We start from the raw sequence: 20,024 nt of genomic DNA, 5'->3' as shown, positions 1-20,024 counted from the left end.
AAGGCTTTTTCCTGAACCATTCCAGTAATACACCTCTGAGTTCTTGATCTCATAGACAGGCCTCATCTCAGAGGTCCAGGTAGCCCTGGGCCACTTCTGGCTATTGAGGTCCCCCAGACATAATAAATATAAGCTGAGAATGTGTGTCACATTTTTTTTCTGATAGGGATGCACATAAAACCATAAAATGTGAAAATTCTGAAATCCACCCAATTTAACAATTTTAACCCCCACCACCACCAAGCTTGGAGCCCAGGATTAATGGATGTCCTGCTCCCCACCATCCAAGGTATTGCCACGGTTTCTCGAAGCCTTCCTCATTTCCCATCCTTTTCTCTCTCATCTGTACTCGTTCCCTTTGTCCACACTCTTGTCATTCCAGAACATCCAGACTCTTTTTAAATTCTTCCTGAAGCCGAAATGGATCATGAGTACCAGCCCACGCTGACGCTCAACACCCAAAGACAGAGACACCCCTCCCAATAGGTTTTTATACTGGCCATCGAATTAAACAGAAGACTCTGGGTTGGGGGGGGTGGTGAGCAGAGACAGGCTGCCTCTTTTGTCTCTGGCACAGCCTTGAGTGTGCCAAGAGCACTTAAGAGGAACAATGCACCAAATGCAACTGAGTGCATTAAAGTACATCCGTTACTAATGGACTGTTGTCCTCTGCAACATGCAAGACAGAGAAAGTGTGTGCCTGCCCTATTTCTACAACTGAGGATTGAGACTCAAGATCAAGTAACTCTCACTCAAAACTTGTTACATGGAATCTATGACTTATCCAGGAACAAAGACAAAAGTTCCTAAATACAAGGTCTTCCATTCCGAGATGAACTTCAGGATACCAGCAGCAAAGTCTCTTTGCTTCCCAGGAACCTGCACGCTGGCAGCACCAGCAAGCAACTTGGGAATCACAGGTCTGTGCTGCCAACAGCAAAATACCCTTTTTGGCATTATGTCAAATGCCAAGCAACACTGGAGAGAACCCAGGATGAGAAAGCAGAATCCTTCCCTCTGAGCTTTGAGCAAATAAACTCTGGAAGCAAATGCAGCAGGAAAGGGACATTCAAGAGGAACTTTCAAACCCAGTTTGTCCAAGATATCAGAGATGGAAAATCCAAACCACCCATTTTGCGCCAACTGACTTGGGGCATTGCCCACTGGGAAATTTTGCTGGGCAAAACCCACTGGAACAAAGAGAAGTGTTGCAAAAGCACAACTGTCATGGATGGCCTGTCCCATGGGTCAGATTCATCTCACATAGTGTGCCATGTTTAATGGCACCCGAAAGTTGTTAAGAGTTTTATTTTCCAGCATTATATGAACACCAACTTCTTTGAAGTTAATTACAGGAACTCAGCAGCATCAGGCTATAAGCCAGGCCTTCCTAGCACCCAACTCTGCCGGCAAGCAGATCCTTCTGCCCCCACCAAATTAGTTAAGCAACAGGCAGCCACTGATACAATAGAGAGAAGGATACCATCCACGTAGCTTGAAGGATTCTGGACTATCAGGGTTCACAATGACAGTGCTCGATGAAAGGACAGACACACTCCGGCCACCAAAATCCGAGAGTCTGGCTCCTTTGATGGCCACCACAGGTTGCCGGGAGCCGTCAAATTTTTCAGCCTGCAAAGACAGAGATGTGGGTGACACTCTCCCGACTATACTGCAGTGTGACTGAACTTGCACATGGAAACAGGCTTAACCAAAGCACTCCCATGTGTATTTATTTCACTTTATTTATTTATATGCCATCTCACCTGCTTGAAGTGGCTCATAAGATAAAAAAGAAATAAATCCAACAAGCTCTAAAATCCTTTAAATGAATGACCATTACAACCCAGTCAACAAAACACAAAAACACATAAGAGCTCAGAAGCAGACATCAAGAGGTTTACTTTGTTTGCCAAACAACTGAAATCCAAGCAAAAAGCAGATTGTAAAACCCAATAAAAAGATCAACCTTCTAGTTATAAGCGTGGACAAAAAGAAATGTTTTGACCTGGAGCCTAAAAATGAGAAGTGTGAATGCCAGGTGAGCCTGAAGGGGAACAGCATTCAAGAGGGGGCCACTGCTGAAAAAGCTCCATTTCTGGTTGCCACTTGCCCCACACCTCTGCAGGTAGAGGGGACAGAGGAACAAGGCTTGTAGGAAGATGTTAGCTGGCAGGCTGGACAGTACAGGAACCAGCAGCACTCCCAAGCTATGAACATGTTGCTTTAGAAGTCCAAATGCTCCCTGCCTCCCAGGCAAGCTGACTCCTCAATCTTCCAGTAACGTTGTCATTGATCAACAGCAACTGTGTGCTGCCCGGAATGAGCTTCAGTTTATTGTCCTCTTCTATTCCATGACCATTTGCAGGCGTCTGCCTCATAAGCCCATACAGCTCAGCTGTTAAAGAGGAAGAGAGCTGGGTCTCATCTGCATATTGGTGGCACCTCCAAATCTTTGGATGATCTTCCCGAGTGGTTTCATGAAGATGTCAAACAGCATGGGAGTAGAGACTGTGAGACCTCACAGCATTAATGCCACAGGGCCAGGCAGCAGCCCCCCAACACCATTTTTGGGAACTGGGCAGCCAAGTAACAGTGGAACCATCGAAGCACGGAACCCAGAGGTCAAGGAGAATCACCAGGGAAGAAATCCCTCTTCGCTCTATCAGCAAAGAGAGTCAAGGCAAATGTATATTTTTCAGTCCCAAACCCAGGCCTGGATCCTCCAAGACTGTCTGAGGCTGCGTAGCCACCACTCGCTTGAACACCTTGTCCAAGAACGGAACGTTGGCCGCCACAAAATAATTATTTAGGTCACTGGGGGCCAGGGATGCCTTCTTCAGAATGCATTTGCAGCCACCACTTGCCCAGCAGATGGAACTGTATTACACACGGAAAGAACAGCAATATCTCTAGACAGAACAGCACTTCACTTTTGGGCCAAAACTACATATTTTTTAACAAGATGGGACCAGGTTCCTGAACCTGACTTGCTTTTCCCACAGCCATGGGGAACGTTGATTAAAAAGTCTGTGGAGGCTGGATAAGGTTTAGGACTGTGGCATGAGGGGATAAGCAAGGATTCTTGCCTCCCCCTCCCCACATATTCTAGCTCGGGAAAACAGCATTGTGAGGGAGGGGGGGAGGCAGGAACCCCTCCTCCCTTGCATTGTATGCAGCAAACACCAACTTCCCTGCCAACTCTAGCCCCCATCACAGACTTTTGAAACGACATTCAAAACAGCTGTGGGGAAAGTGAGTCATGTCTGGAAAACCTGGATGCCTTAAAAACATATTGTGTAGTTTGGCTCTGAATGGCAGGGAAATTGGCATTTGCGCCCTGTTTGCAGAGCTTCCCATTTTGCAAATCCGGATACTACAAAACAAGGTAGGAGGGACAACCTCAGAAAGCATTATCATTAACCTGGATAAAATCCAGAACTTGAAGCAATTAACCCCAAGAAATCAGGACCCTCATTTTAAAAAGAGAAGGTGTGCAGATACAAATCTGCAAATGAAGAATTTTCCTAGCTTGAAACTACAGAGAGCTGACAAAAATCTGTTTCTTTTATCATGGTAGAATAAGGACGCCCAGTGATCTTGCAACCATCTCCACCCTACTGCTAAGGAGTCACCTATCAAATTGTGCTTTTTCTTGTTCCAAAGATGGAACATAACCCAATCACAGACTGCTCCCACTATAACAGGAATTCTGCTCCTGAGATTCTCCTGCTTGAATATGTGCATGTATTTTTATTCTCTCTCTCACACACACTTACTTCTCCAGCATGGCCAGGCAACAGACACACCTCTCGCAAAACAGCCAGTTCAGCTCTCAGAAACAATGCGAAGAACTTACTTCAGTTCCCCATAGCGTGACCGTCACCATTTTCCCAGACATGTCCACCAAATGTATATCCCTTTTGGACACCTCTCGATTGGAAGCCTTCACTACAATTTTTCTGTCGTCCTCAAAGCTCTTGCAAATTCCAATTATATCTGAAAGGCAAAGAGGGAATCCATGAGGAATATATCGTAACTGTCATATCACCCTAAAAAGAAGATCTGCCAAAAATCACTCTGTTTTTTACAACTTTTGACAACAAGGACTCTCCAAAAGGACATAGTTAAAGTGTAGAATTTGCTGCTACAGGATGTGGTGACAGCTGCCAACCTGGAAGGCTTTAAACAGGGTACAGAAATGCATGAAGGATGGGGTTGTCAATGGCTACTAGTCATGATGGGCCCCCGATGACATAAATCTGCCAACCAATTTATCTTATACCAGCTGGGGGATGTATGGAAGGAGTGGAGGCAACTGATACAACCAACTGCAGAATTGGAGTTTGTTTTTAGATTGTATATTGTTTTATTATATGTATCTGGTTTTAACCTTGTATTACTGTTACCTGCTCAGAGCCCATTCGGGAAAGGGCAGGCTATAAATCAGAAATAATAAATAAATATTTTTTAAAAAATCTACTCCCTCCAGTAGGATGGATACTGTTACAGTCTTCTCACTTGTGGGATTCCTAGAGCCAGCCGGTTAGCCAACGTGTGAACAGAATGCTGGACCTGAGAGGTCATTGATAGCCTCATCCTCCCAAGAATTTGTCCACTCCCTTTTAAAGCCTTCCAGTTGGCAGTCATCACTACATGTATCCAGGATGGCACTTCTTATGTTCTTAAGAGAAACAACTAAATTATTCCTCGAGATTCGATCTGATCCCTACAGCAGACAATCCCACCGAAATCAGTGAGAGGAAGAAAAATCTGTTCCACTGGCACAGTGCAGCTGTGATGCAGCACGGGTCTCCAACACACTCACTTACAGCAGTATCACACTCCCAGGCAGGCCACCCATTTCTCAGATAAGAGAGTACACAGCATGGACCTACATAATTTCACTCACATTGCGCACATTTAAAACATTCAAATGGGAACTTGATGGTGATTCTAGCAAAGGGCCCTTTGCACAAACAGCAAAGGCTCATAAATCTAGAAACAGACTCTTGCTTACACTTGCATTCACAGAACACTTTTGTTGTTGTTCAGTCGCACAGTCGAGTCCGACTCTTTGCGACCCCATGGACCAAGTCACGCCAGGCCCTCCTGTCTCCCACCATCTTCCGAAGTCTGCTCAAATTCATGTTAGTTATATCAGTAACACTGTCCAGCCATCTCATCTTTCGCCTTCCCCTTCTTCTTTTGCCTTCTGTCTTTCTCAGCATCAGGATCTTCTCCCTTCTCTTTTGGTGGCCAAAGTATTTGCGCTTCAGCTTCAGCATCTGGCCTTCCAGGGAACAGTCAGGGTTGATTTTCCTTAGAACTGGCTGATTTGATCTTCTTGCAGTCCAAGGGATTCTCTTCTCCAGAACCACAGCTCAAAAGCATCTATTCTTCTGCGCTCGGCCTTCCTTATGGTCCCACTCTCACAACCATACATTACCACTGGGAATACCATCGCTTTGACTATACGGACTTTTGTTGGCAGGGTGACGTCTCTACTTTTTATTACACTGCCTAGGTATGCCATAGCTGTCCTCCCAAGGAGCAAACGTCTTTTAATTTCATGGCTACAGTCACTATTTGCAGTGTTAAATTCTCAGGAGCCAAATCTTCCAACTGGGGATCCAAGGATAATGCACCCCTAACAAGCAACCATGAAGGGAGTAGGTGGAACTGTTTGTGCAGCATAAAATGATTCGAATTCCCATCTGCAGGGATCCATGGAAAATGGTAATAGGGCGCTGGAATGCATGCACTACAGTGGCTCACACAGCTTAGGATATAATGCTGCCTCTGTAGCTTTCATATTATCCTTTGACTGTATGCAGTAGGGGATTGTGGCGTCACAGCAGTATGTCGGGCTGTCTAGCGTAATTAGCAAGTTGGGCTAGGATCTGGAAAACCCAGGTTTGAATCCTCACTCTGCCAAGAACCTAGGGCCACTCTTCATCAGCCTACCTTACCTCATGTGGTAAGTTATGAAAGGAGGGGAGAATGCTGTAAGTTGTTCTGAGTTCCCACTGGAGAGAAAAGTGGGATACATATAGCCCAAATAAATAAATAGCGAAGACTGGTTCTTTCCATGTACAAGCTCCAGAATGCCCTTTTGTGATTGGGAGATACTAGTGCTGCTGCCAAAGACTTCAAGTAATGGTGTTTCTTCACCATTTCTCTATTGGGAAAATGCCAGATACCAACTAAGGTTACACTGTCATTATGTCGGTGTGTAGGAGAGTATGTGCAGTAGGATCACATGATGGGTCTATAACAGGGGTGTTAAACGTGTGGCCCAGGGGCCAAATCAGGCCCTCAGAGGGTTCCTATCAGGCCCATGAGCAAGTCTGCTTCCTTCTCCCTCTCTCTTGCTTCCTTCAGTTATCTGAGACTGTTAAATTGCTGCTAATTGAGACTGTTAATATTGCAAGAGTGCCAATCTTTTAAGCATGTTTTATTTAAAGTTTTTTTTTAAAAAATGTTTAATTGTGTTTATCTGTTTCCTTTATAAAGTTTATGTCTCTGCTGTCTGGCATTACATTTTATGACACACATGGCCCGGCCTGGCAAGGTCTCATTTATGTCAGATCTGGCCCTCATAACAAATGAGTTTGATACCTCTGGTCTATAAGTGCTGATTTTTAAAATTCCTCTACCATAAACCAGACACATTATAAACTGGTGCTCTCACAAGTTCTTACTTCATTTACAGATCTCCCTAGATGTTTTCAGCACAGAATCCACACAAGTCACAACGTAACCATGCTGACAGAGCGACATGACAACCCCAGGAAGCGCTTCTGTAGCCTGTTAGCAACTACAAATCAGAAATCAAAGAGCCCCACTTATCCAAATAAGGAATTCCGCCACTCTTTTCTAGTGGAAGCATCAATCCTGACAAATGGTGATGGCCACGTCTGTCAGTTTCTTGGCAACTAAAAGCAGTGTTCAGCCACAGCCACTGGAACTTTCCATATGTGACAGAGCACACTTCAACCGCACCCCCCCTCCAGTTTTGTCTGAAACCCTGTTCAGACAGACTTACCCACTATTGTATCTTTGGCTACGTTCTCCAGGTTGCCGATGGAAACAAAGTCAAACTTGACTGAGGGGAGGTGCTGTGCATCCTCGCACGGTATGACAGAAGTCTCGTTTGTGAACGTGATCTCATAATCGTTCTTCACAGTTGTGTATTGTTTGTTAGCTGTCTTCAAGGTGCCCTTGGAGAAGTAATAAACCTACAAAAAAGGGGGGGGGGGTTAAAGCATGAAACACGCCTGCAGTCACATTCCATGTTTCACAGGATGAGTGCTGGCTCCTTTGCACAATCTCTACCCCTCCTTCCATCAGGGATGCCCCAAAGATGACCAATGCTACCAAAAATCAGCAGCAAAATGGTGAAATAGGTGTCATGTTCACAAGTACAGGGATATGTTTCCACACGCTATTCTGTGGGCTGGAACAAAAACATCCAAGGAAAGCTCTGAGTTTGTGGTCAAGTGTACACGCCAGGTTGCATAGAGAGGACAACAATCAAGTGGTTCCTTATCAGTTAGCTACACAACTTTTAAGACACCACTGTAGACGTAAGAGCCAGTTTGATGTAGTGGTTAAGTGTGCAGACTCTTATCTGGGAGAACCGGATTTGATTCCCTGCTCCGCCACTTGCAGCTGCTGGAACGGCCTTGGGTCAGCCATAGCTCTTGTAGGAGTTGTCCTTGAAAGAGCAGCTGCTGTGAGCCCTTAGCCCCACCCACCTCACAGGGTGTCTGTTGTGGGGGAGGAAGGTAAAGGAGATTGTGAGCCACTCTGAGACTCTTCGGAGTGGAGGGCAGGATATAAATCCAATATCTTCTTCTTCTAAGAGCTCTAGGATACAACCTGTGCTCCTTACTCTCAGGGACAATTATCACAATTGCCTTTCTTCCAAGTGTCCACGGTATTACCAGGTCCTAATGTAGATTACAGAAGACCTTAAAAAGAGCAACATCAAGTAGGACTCTCACACTCCTTTGTCACATTACAATGCCTGTCCTGCTGCTATGAGAGTCAACTGTACTGTACCTTGTTCAACTCAATAATAGGGAAAAATTTGTCCACTTGGTCCGTGAAGGCAGTTGCTCTGATCTCACCCTGAAGAAAGAAGACAGAAGAAGCATTAAGATTCCAAGGGATTTCCAGATAAACACTTGCACCCCCTTGTCTACTGTGCAATACATGAGCTCATGAGACCTCCCCACTACATACTCTGCTGGCACCTCTGTTGAATGCACTCTCAGCATGTTATGGTCAGCAATACAGAGAGGTTGACCTAGGGAGAGGGTTATCAAATTTCTGGAAATGTTGAAGTCATAAAGGGGTGGACCCCAAAAATTTGGGGGGGGAAACTCAAATACATGCAATACTTCCTTATCAAACCTAAACTTCTTTTATTCATTTGACAACATAAAACGCACTGATTATAACTTAGCATATAAAATTGTACTGCTTGGCATATTTGCGAATTTAAAAGCATAAACATCTTTGGTTACTTTAAGAAAAATTGCAAGTACACCCAATACTCGAGAAAGAGCTGAGAAGTGCTGCATCCCATGCTACCACAGGATTGACACAAGCAGAGCAAGTCTTTCCGCAAAGCCACATGGGTCACCCTTTAGTGAGTTGCTCGAACTATAGTTTATTGGTTCACTGATCAGTGGAGGCCAATTTTAAGACTGATGAGGTTGGAAATGACCTACTTGTTTGGGGGACTATTTCTGTTGTGATACATAATTATAACTCATAGTGACAGTTGTTAGAAGGGAAGAATATATTGAGTGGCATCTTCTGTTCGTTTACCTATAAGCTGCTTTGCAATTCCTTATTTCAAAAAAGTCACCTATGCTGAAGTTTCACTAACATGCAAGAACATTTAAAATTACATCAATCTGCTCAAAAGCAGATGATGAAGAATTACAACATAATTGGTTGAAACCCTAATAAATACCCATGCTTGGTAATTGATTTCCTCACAGATGGCATGAAATCTCACCCACTTGAAAGCTGCCTTACACGCTCCATGAGTAACTCCAGGGAAGGCACAACGTAGCACTAAGTACTTTCTGCACCCTCCCTGTGGGAAGGAAACACCTCTTAGGGCAGGCAGCCTGAATCATGTCCACCTACAGGCTCACTAATACCTACCTCTAGCTCTACAAATTAGAAGGTGACATCACCCATGTGGTGGCAGCACCCTTAGTGTTGTGACAGCCCTTTCCAAAAGCGATAATTAAAAGGAGTGCTAGAGCGCCACCAGATAAAATGTTTATGCAATAGGAGTATTACAAATGTAATAAAAGCTGTCAGTCAAAAACCCAACAGCAAGGCGAAGAGAAGCTAAATGAACAGCTGATAAAAGATGTATCAGGAATTTAAAAACTACACTGTGCGGTCTTAAAAATAATTCCACAGCATGGCCAATGAGCACAGGCCACCAAGCAGCTAATGGCCTGTATCCTATCACTTCGCTCAGCAAAATTCAAAACCTTCCTCCAACATTCAAGCAGCTCTTCCTCTGTAAGCTATAGGCCAAGGGCTGTAAAACTGATCCAGATGCTTAAACACCAAAGTTTCATGTTTATTTTAGGTTTGACTGTCTCAGGTTTCATCTTTACTTTCCAATGGAAAGGAGACTCTTAATAGTTTATTTTTTGCCATCAAGCCTCAACTGACTTATGGAGACCCTGTAGAGCAGGGGTGTCAAACATCTGGCCTGGGGGCCGAATCAGGCCCTCAGAGGGCTCCTATCAGGCCCCTGAGCAACTGGCTGCCATCTGCTTCCTTCTCCCTCTCTCTTGCTTCCTTCTGCATCACAGCTTGCTTTGCAAGGCTTGCTCAATTGCACAGGAGCTACAGAACAAAACCTCTATTTTCTCCATTGGCTGAGGCTCCCCCCTTGGGGAGGAATGGGCGGGGAGGCAGTGCTTGTTTTTCCAGGCTCTCTCAACTGCACAGCAGAGCTACTGAGCCAAGCCTCTCTTCCTTCTATTAGCTGAGACTCCCCCCTATCCCCTGGGGAAGGAAGGAAAGAGCTGGAGCTTCCTTTGCCCAGTTCCCTGGATCCCATAAAAGAAATACAAAGAAAGCACCCTTAAGATCAACAAATGCTATTGTTTTTAGCATGTTTCAAGTTTTTAAAAATATATACATTTAATTGTCTTTGTCCATTATAAAGTTTATATCTCTGCCACCTAATTTTAAACAGGTACATGGCTCGGCCCAACAAGGTCTCATTTATGTCAGATCCGGCCCTCATAACAAATGAGCTCGATACCCCTGCTGTAGGGTTTTCAAGGCAAGACATGTTCATAAGTGGTTTGCCATTCCCTGCCTCTGTGAAGTGACCCTGGTGTTCCTTGGTGGTCTCCCATCTAAGGACGAAACACAGCTAACTCTGCTTAGCTTCCCCGATATGACCAGATCAGGCTATCCAGGTCAAGGCAATCATTCGCATATATAAAGAGGAACTGTAAAGAGATTGAGGTGCGAAGAGGAACAGGGTGTACAGCATAGCTTCCTTCAGTGCTTTTTTTTATAGCAGGAACTCCTTTGCTTATTGGGCCACAGCCCCCTGATGTAGCCAATCCTCCAGGAGTTTACAGGGCTCTTAGTACAGGGCCTACTCTAAGCTCCAGGAGGATTAGCTACCTCAGGGGGCATGACCTAATATGCAAAGGAGTTCCTGCTACAAAAAAAGCCCTGGCTTCTTTCTCATTCATCACAGGGATGTGATGACTTGTGACAATCCCAAGCCATTCAGTTCCCACCTGAGGCATGTGCTTCATTTCTATCACATGAGTTTGTCTCCACCGTTAACTGCAAAGAGTATTTCATACCACAGCCAGTGTTTCTCTTCTGATTGTGCTGCAAAGCACGGATGAAACACTATCAAACCAATAATAGCTAAAGAGCAGGCTTTGAGTTTGGAATGGCAAGGAGCAGAGTCGGTCTACTAGGAGAAGCCCCAACTACAGCGGCAGAGAAAGGATATCTTCATGTTATGCGTCTCTGCCAGACATTCTCTTCAACATAGGATGAGGAGGAACGGTTGATTAGAACACTGAGCAGAAGCTGTTGCCACAGACTTCACTCTCACTGGACTCTAAAAACTGATCCTCTCATTAGCAGAGCAGGGGCTCATTATCTGCTTCCACATTTTCCTAGGGTGCAACCTGATCCTCAGTGCATTCACTGAAACACTTACGCTTTCGTCAACCAGCTCTATGGAGAACAGCTTCCCTTCCCCGCGTGAGTTGCTCCATGTCCGGATATGGCTCTTCTGGGTCACCCGTGCGCAAATAGTCCACCTGGAAACGCAGAGCAAGAATTCGAGCCCTATTAACTTAATTGAGCTAGTCCTCGCCACTGTCACCTGTGTGCTTTAAATGCAGAATCTGAAAATGACTTGCAATTAACAGAATCTATGCAAGCCAGCATCTCAGCAAACTGTGGGCATGGCTGGCCCAGTCCAGCCTTTAATTCACAGAACCCGAGGCCATCTCTCATACTACACGCCTGCTACACATACTGCAGACCAGCTGCTGAGTAACTAAGAATTGTGTGGGCAACAGCCTACTTCCATCAGTGGATGGAAACGCAAACAGGAGGTCTTTAATCCTTACAGTCTTCCCAGAGGCATTTGGCTGGCTACTGTGGGAAACAAGACACTGGACTAGATGGACTTTTAGTCTCATCCAGCAAAGCTCTTCTGATGTTTTAATGACACGCTGTTTTGCTGGGAGACCAAAGAAGCTGGAAGGACAATTCAGCTGGTGTCAGATTGCCCCATCTTTTACACAGCTGGAGCAACCTCCCTCAAATTAGAATGCATGCAGACTTTGGAACCCACTTTTTAAAAACAAATCCACCAACTTCAAGAGATCACACCTGCAGCTCTGGGATTAAACAAGGAAAAAGGCAGCAAAACAGAGAGTCACCGAAGAGCCCCCAGAAGTTAAGAAACAGACCTCTAGCAGTGTTTTAAAGTCACAGCAAGTTCTGCAGCCGGCTGACTTACTTGGACTGATATGGATTCAGACTGGCAATGGGCACCACTTTCACCTGAGAGCCACCAGGAGTGTTCAGGAAGCTGGAACCACCTGCTTTCCCAAGCATCGGCGGGGGGCTGGTGTGCTTTGCCGGAGGTCCTAGGGTAAGACATCTCAGATTCAATTACATAAAACCAAAGCAGGCTGGCTGTGGTGCCGTTCAGCTGCTCTTTCAATCCTGCATCAGGTATGTCTACTGCCAAAACTGGATATTTTTTGCCAGGGTTTTTTTTGTAGCAGGAACTCCTTGGCATATTAGGCCACACAGTCCTGATGTAGCCAATCCTCCTGGAGCTTACAGGGCTCTTATAACACGGCCTACTCTAAGCTCTTGAGGACTGGCTACATTAGGGGTGTGTGGCCTAATTCCTGCAACAAAAAAAGCCCTGTTTTACTCTATTCAGCCTTCATTCGGAAGGAAAGTCAGAATCATCCTGCTCTGTCCAAAGAGACCAACCACAGCAAAATGCAAGGAACAGAGCATGGCTACTCTTTCTAGTCATGGATCTTATGTAGCATGGAGCAAAGAGTGAACTACCAGGCAAAAACCAAAGAAACCCTCCTAGCAGTAGGGCATGCTAACTCTGCAGCTTTGAAAGAGTTATTTCACTAAGTAAACCCTTTCACACACACAAGCAAAAGAATAGATACACGTGTCACCTTGCTTATAATAATATTATTATTACCGCTTCAGTGTTGGGATAAATAGGCATTTTTCTACAACATCTTCCTATTCTCAGATGAGACAGGATGCTGTTGCAATTATCCTGCTCACAGGCTTCCTAAAGGCAGCTGGTTGGCCGCATTGTGAACAAAATTGAGGGGCCTTCGGTATGTTCTTATGAGTTCTGGAACCTTTGGCACTGCCCCTTAAAGCTGGAGAAGGAAGTACAGCTAGCTTGCAAATTACAAGTCCAATGCTGAAGGGAGACCCTTCCCAGACCCAAAAAGAACCTGAATAATTCCTACAATGCCTAACAATTACTGTAACTAGTTATTCAATAATAGAACGCAACAAAAACAAATCAGGGGGATAGAGAAGGAACTAATTCCAGGAGTCCCTGGCTGCCTCCTCCACAGGTATCCTACTGACAAGAATGGACTTCTACCATCTGAATCAAATTAGCAGTAGCTCAAAAACCCTCCTGCCTCTCCTGAAAACAGGAATTCCCAAAAAGAAAAATCCCACATCTTCTTCGTGGTCTCTGTGCATTCACACATATGGGTAATCCGCAGGATTGGCCCCGACCTCGGAGAGTTCAAAGCAATCTTGATCGTAGATCTGGCGCGCCTCCCACTTGTCCTGGGAGGAGACACCTACTGCGCATGCCTGGACAAGGGGGAGGTGCTTAGCCACTCAGTTTCTTCCTTACCGCCGACCGGATCGCACCTTCCTCGTTGATCTCCAACTTCTTCATTGCAATCTCCAACAACTACCTTCTCTTCGCTTCAATTCTTCATCTTCTACTTCTCCTGGTATCGTATAAAAAAAAAAAAAAAAAAAAAAAAAAGCCTCCTCTTACTATCTTTCTGGACTTTCCCCCTCCCTCCCCCCCCCCTCCCGGGCGGATGGAAGGAAGGGACAAGATAATCTTTAAACGCTGTACCAGCTGCTCATCCAAAATCCCCTCGTCCGACGGCCACTCTCTTTGCCTGTTCTGCCTTGGAGAGGCACACCGTCCAGACTCCTGCGTGCACTGCAGCCAATTTGGTAAACAGGCCCGCAAGAACCGCGCCGCGAGACTCAAGAGCCACCTCATGGAAACCTCACTCCGACCGGCCATGCCGCGTGGCGGACAACAACAACCCGCGCCATCTTCCCCACACCTCGTGGGAGAGGCGCAGTCGGCAGCTTCCGTGGCACAGACTCCCTGTAAGCCTAAGACCGGCAAGCACTCTAAGAAGTCGGACGACCCCAAAAAGCGCCGCCGCTCCGATTCCGCCCACTCGGACCCGACGGGTAGCACTAGCTCAAAAAAGCATAAGACCCGCCCTCTCGACTCGGCCTCGAACCCGACCACCAAACCGAAGGCCCCGAACCCGACCGCCACTGCCTCCGGATCGATGCCGAAGACTCCGACGTCGAAGTCGACGGCAACACCGTCAATCACTCCGTTGGAAATCATCCGCATCTCATCAAAGTCGCCGTCCATTCCGAATTCCCCACCAGACCAGCTGCTGGATACGCACTCTACCGCATCCGTTAGGACCCACACTCTCGACCCCACTAAATTCATAGATCTCTCACAGCCGATAGACGCCCACGCGCTCACCAGAGAACCCTCGACCCCGAGAGATCCCCTGACTAGCGCCGCCGTACCAGGTCCCGCAGTCGCCGCCGCACCAGGTCCCGCAGCCGCCGACGCTCTCGCAGCCACCGCAGGGGGAGACACTACTATTACTCTCCATCGAGATCTAGGTCTCCATCCCCACGGCACCGAAGACGGCACCGACGATCACCATCCCACGATCGCCATTACCACAGCTACCAAGAGTCTCCGCGCTACCGAGATCGCACACACAGACTCCAAACTGCATCGATCGAATCGCTTCACCACCATGACGACCCTACGGACCTCGGCGCCGAACCGAAGCTCCCGTCACCACTAGAATCCCTACACACGGCTCCCAAGACAACACCTCAGCCCGACCTACCTCAAGGAACCGACGACGGATCCGAGGAGGAACTCTCCGACTCCGACCACTCTTCGGGTTCGGACCTACAATCCCCAGACTCCGACATAGCCAAGCCAGCAGACTTATCACCGTCTGAAGGCCCAAGATCCTACCTCGACCTTGTAGCAAACATGGCAAGCTCGCTAAATCTAAAGCTCAATACAGACGCTCCCAGAGTCTCGGACGTCGTTTTTGATCTAGTCCACGCGGATCTTCCATCCAGCTCTTCTCTCCCAATGCTCCCCGTTCTACTAGAAACACTCAAAGAAGCATGGGACAAACCGGCATCGGTACCGCCAACATCCAAGAGGGTTGAAGCGCTGTACAAGATACACGCACCTGATTCCAAGTTCCTGTTCACCCACCCGGCTCCGAACTCGATCATTGTACATTCGTCCTCGAAGTCGAAGCAGACTAGACACCCGGTACCACCAGAACGGGAGGGCAAAAAACTCGACACGATCGGAAGAAAGATTTACGCCCTCACTACAGCCACAACCAAAATCCTCAACTACATGGCATGCTTCTCCGCATACACCCACAACCTGACCACCTCCCTCGCCGCATTGGTACCATCCCTGCCCGAGGCATCCCAAAAGTCAGCCACCACCACCCTGCAGGAGATGGCCAGAGTAACCAAACAGCAAATCAACACTGCCCGTCACGCTGCACAGTGTTCCTCCAGAACCTTGGCCTCAGCCATAGCACTCCGCAGACACGCGTGGCTCAGGTCCTCCTCCCTCCAACCAGACATCAAATACAAAGTTGAAGATTTGCCCTTTGATGGCCTTGGCCTGTTTAGCTCCTCTACAGATGACATCCTCACATCTGTAGACGATGGCAGGAAGAGGGCAAGACGACTGGGAGTCTCCCAACCTCTGACCCAAACCAATCGACAAAGGAACTGGAGGTCCAACCAATACAAAGGGAACAGATCCCCACGGCAACAGGAACCATGGAAGCGCAAACCACCGCAGTCCAAACCTTCCTTTCAACACAGACGCCAAACAACCAAGAAACCTTCAACCACACCCAAACCGTCTCTCTGACCTCCCTGCCCCGAGCCGTCCAGTCTCCCTCCATCAGCCAAACCCATCAACACGACTACAACCATTCTACACTGCCTGGAGGACCATAACATCGGACGCCTGGGTCCTCGCCATCATTCAAAGAGGCTACCTAATAGAGTTTACGTCCACTCCAAAGCACCACCGGTTCCTCACCACACCCCCGTCCGCACCCCTGCAGACGGAAATCGCGTCTCTGCTGGACAAAGGCGCGATAGAACCAGTCCCACCCCAATACCATCGCACCGGCTTCTACTCCCGGTACTTCCTGGTGCCAAAAAAGGACGGAGGACTCCGACCCATTCTCGACCTCCGCAAACTCAACCTACACATAACCTACAAGAAATTCCGTATGGTCACGCTTCAGGCAATCCTCCCGCTCATCCCAGAACGAGCATGGATGGCGTCCATAGACCTCCAGGACGCCTACTTCCACATTACAATCAACCATCATCACAGAAGATTCCTCAGGTTCGCCATAGGGAAGCAGCACTTCCAGTTCTGCTCCCTTCCCTTCGGTCTCTCCACAGCACCAAGGGTCTTCACCAAGTGCATGGCAGTAGTAGCAGCCACATTACGCCAGCAGCAGATATCAATCTTCCCGTACATAGACGACTGGCTGATCGTCGCCCATTCCAGGGAGCAACTACAACTGGACGTCTCGACCACCCTCTCCACCCTGGCCACCTTAGGCCTCCTAGTCAACCTCTCAAAATCCAAACTAGTCCCTACCCAGAGGATCCAATTCATAGGAGCAGACATCTCCACGCTCTCGCAAACGGCTTTCCTACCTCAGGACAGGGCACTCGCCATAATGTCACTGGCCAACACTATCATCGCCCAGCGCTCCCAAACAGCGCTCACCTTCCAGAGAATGCTAGGCCTCATGGCAGCAACCACAGCAGTTCTGCGGTTTGCGAAGCTGCACATGCGTCCCCTCCAAATGTGGTTCGTAAGAACTTTCCGCCCTCACACACAACATCAATCCACACTGCTCACCCTTCCACTACACATTGTACCATCCCTCAAATGGTGGACCAAGGAACGTCACCTCTACAAGGGCATGCCATTCAAGCAGACACCGCCCTCGGTGATTGTAACCACAGATGCCTCCAACTGGGGATGGGGAGCCCACTTGGAAGACCTCACGGTGCAGGGCCAGTGGACAGACTACGAACGCTCTCTCCACATAAACTGCCTGGAGCTCATCGCAGTGCACAAGGCTTTGCGGTCCTTCCTCCCATCGCTAAGGAACCAGCACGTCCAGATCACCTCCGACAACATCGCCACAGTCTTTTACATCAACAGGCAGGGCGGCACCGCCTCCGTCAGACTCTGCAAGAGAGCCCTAGCCCTGTGGCATTGGAGCATAAGCCAGGGCATCTTCCTCACGGCCGTACACCTACCAGGGGCCGAGAACACCCAGGCAGACGCCCTGAGCCGCCACTCCACCAACAACCACGAGTGGTCTATCAACAGCCGATACATCAGACAGATATTCAGCATCTTCGGACAACCGAAGATAGATGTATTTGCTTCACCGTCAAATGCCCAATGCACCCGCTTCTACATGAGAGGTCCTCCATCCCACCTCTCCAGGGGGGATGCCTTCATACAAACTTGGAAAGGAACACTCCACTACCTCTTTCCGCCCATTCCACTTATCACCAGAGTTCTACAGAAGATTCAGGTAGACCACACAAACTGCATCCTCATAACTCCATGGTGGCCGCGCCAACCCTGGTTTACGACCTTGCTGCTCCTGTCCAACAATACCTTCATCCAGCTCCCTCAAACACGGGATCTCCTCTCTCAACAGGGCGGCAGGGTCCTTCACCACAACCCGGCATCGCTCAAATTAACAGCCTGGAGAATCAGTTTCTAGACTTCCCTCCGGAGGTCCGTCAGGTCCTAGTGAACTCCAGAAAACCATCTACTAGGAAATCCTATCTATTTAAGTGGAAACGCTTCTCACACTATGCCTCACAGCACAACTTCGACCCCAACCTCGCCACTATACCTCAGGTACTAACTTACACCCTAACGCTCTCCAGAGCGGGTCTGTCGTATTCTTCCCTGAAGGTACACCTGGCAGCCATCTCTGCCTTCCACCCCCGCATCGATGGCACAACGGTATTCTCTCACCACGCGACCAGAGCTTTCCTCAAGGGCATCATTCGCCTACACCCACCAATCAAACAAGTTCTACCCACCTGGAGCCTGTCCCTAGTCCTGAGCCAACTCATGAAACCACCCTTCGAGCCCATGGCCTCCATCCCACTACACCTGCTGTCATGGAAGACGGCACTACTTACGGCCCTCACCACAGGCAAGAGGGCCAGTGACATCTGCGCATTCAGAGCAGACCCACCGTATACGATATTTCATAACAGTACGGTGGTCCTCCGACCTGACCCGACCTTCCTACCCAAGGTCGTCTCTACCTTTCACCTAGGAAGACAGTCCACTATACCAGCCTTCTTCCAGCACCCCGCGGACGCGGGACAAAGGGCACTCCACAACCTGGATGCACGGAGAGCCCTAGCCTTCTACATAGACAGAACCCGCCAAATCCGTAAAGACCCTAGACTCTTTGTCACCTACGCTACCCATAATAAGGGCAGCAGAATATCTACTCAGAGACTCTCCAAATGGATTGTTGCTGCCATCGAACTCTGCTACCAGCTGGCAAAACAACCAATCCCTCAACATATACGAGCCCACTCAACCAGAGCCGTGGCTACCTCGTCTGCCTTCATGAAAGGCATCCCTATAGAGGACATATGCGCTGCAGCCGTCTGGTCCTCCACATCTACCTTCGCCTCGCACTACGCTCTCGACGTCCGTGCCCGGCGAGATGCCTCCTTCGGACAAGCAGTGCTACGATCGATCTTCGACTAACCACTGTGAGTACCACTATCATTACGTTACGCTCTAACCCTTCATGTTCTTACAGGTCCAGCACCCACCTCCGAAGAAATGGCTCGCTAATCACCCATATGTGTGAATGCACAGAGACCACGAAGAAGATGGACAGGTTTCTTACCTGTAACTGGTGATCTTCGAGTGGTCATCTGTGCAATCACACAGACCCACCCAGCCTTCCCCGCTGCTGGAAGCTAGTAAGCACAGTTATTTCCACCTATCCGGCGGCGGGAAGAAACTGAGTGGCTAAGCACCTCCCCCTTGTCCAGGCATGCGCAGTAGCTGTCTCCTCCCAGGACAAGTGGGAGGCGCGCCAGATCTACGATCAAGATTGCTTTGAACTCTCCGAGGTCGGGGCCAATCCTGCGGATTACCCATATGTGTGATTGCACAGATGACCACTCGAAGATCACCAGTTACAGGTAAGAAACCTGTCCTTTCTCAAGTGAAGACAAGAGGACACTCTAGAATCATTGGAATGTAGAAGGGAGCCAGTATGTTGTGATAGAGCCAGTTCAGTGTAATGGTTAAGTGGGTGGACTCTTATCTGGGAGAACCGGGTTTGATCCCCCACTTGCAGCTGCTGGAATGGCCTTGGGTCAGCCATAGCTCTCATAGGAGTTGTCCTTGAAAGGGCAGCTGCTGTGAAAGCCCTCTCAGCTCCACCCACCTCATAGGGTGTCTGTTGTAGGGGGAGAAGATATAGGAGATTGTAAGCCGCTCTGAGTCTCTGATTCAGAGAAGGGCGGGTTATAAATCTGCAATTCTTCTTCTTCTTCTAGAATGTCAGTCTAATAATCTCAATTAATACATGGAAATTCATAGGGTATCTGCCACATTAGCCCAAGTAGGCTGCCAGTACTATCCACCCAGCAAAATGTCTCTGAATCTCTAGAAGAGACAAGCTAGCTTGGTGCAGAGGTTAAGAGCAGCAGACTCGAATCTTGAGAACTGGGTTCAACTCCCACTCCTCCACATGAAGACAGCTGGGTAACCTTGAGTCAGTCACGGCTCTCAGAGCTCTCTCAACCCCCCCCCAAAAAATAAGTGAAGCTCATATAAAACCCCCCAGAATTTAAGGCTGCCAAGACCATCTTTGGCTCTCCTGGCTATACCACATAGAATTGCTATATGGTAATTAATTCTAGAACAGAAAATTTTCTGAACATTTCTTATGTCACTTTTCAACGCTTTTTAAACACACTGGTAACACAGAGATAGAAACCTTACTGGTGCCCCAAGAAATACTCCAGAAAAGAAACGGCTT

The 20,024-nt window shown here is 47.9% G+C and overlaps 1 protein-coding gene across 1 annotated transcript in view; it reads right to left on the bottom strand.

Moving 5' to 3' along the window:
- Positions 1-20,024, bottom strand: part of RPA1 (replication protein A1) — a 74,609-nt gene that overhangs the window by 18,142 nt on the left and 36,443 nt on the right. Inside the window, exons 7-12 of the mRNA XM_060259540.1 lie at positions 12,059-12,188; positions 11,246-11,348; positions 8,068-8,136; positions 7,049-7,241; positions 3,860-3,999; positions 1,484-1,632 (exon numbers count right to left, since the gene is read on the bottom strand). Coding sequence (XP_060115523.1) covers positions 1,484-1,632; positions 3,860-3,999; positions 7,049-7,241; positions 8,068-8,136; positions 11,246-11,348; positions 12,059-12,188 — 784 coding nt within the window. The remainder of the gene's footprint in view (positions 1-1,483; positions 1,633-3,859; positions 4,000-7,048; positions 7,242-8,067; positions 8,137-11,245; positions 11,349-12,058; positions 12,189-20,024) is intronic.

The sequence above is a fragment of the Heteronotia binoei genome, chromosome 18 (assembly GCF_032191835.1).
Source record: "Heteronotia binoei isolate CCM8104 ecotype False Entrance Well chromosome 18, APGP_CSIRO_Hbin_v1, whole genome shotgun sequence".
Lineage (NCBI taxonomy): Eukaryota > Metazoa > Chordata > Lepidosauria > Squamata > Gekkonidae > Heteronotia > Heteronotia binoei.
The sequence above is the reverse complement of the archived record's forward strand: the minus strand, read 5'-3'. Positions and strand labels throughout refer to the sequence as shown.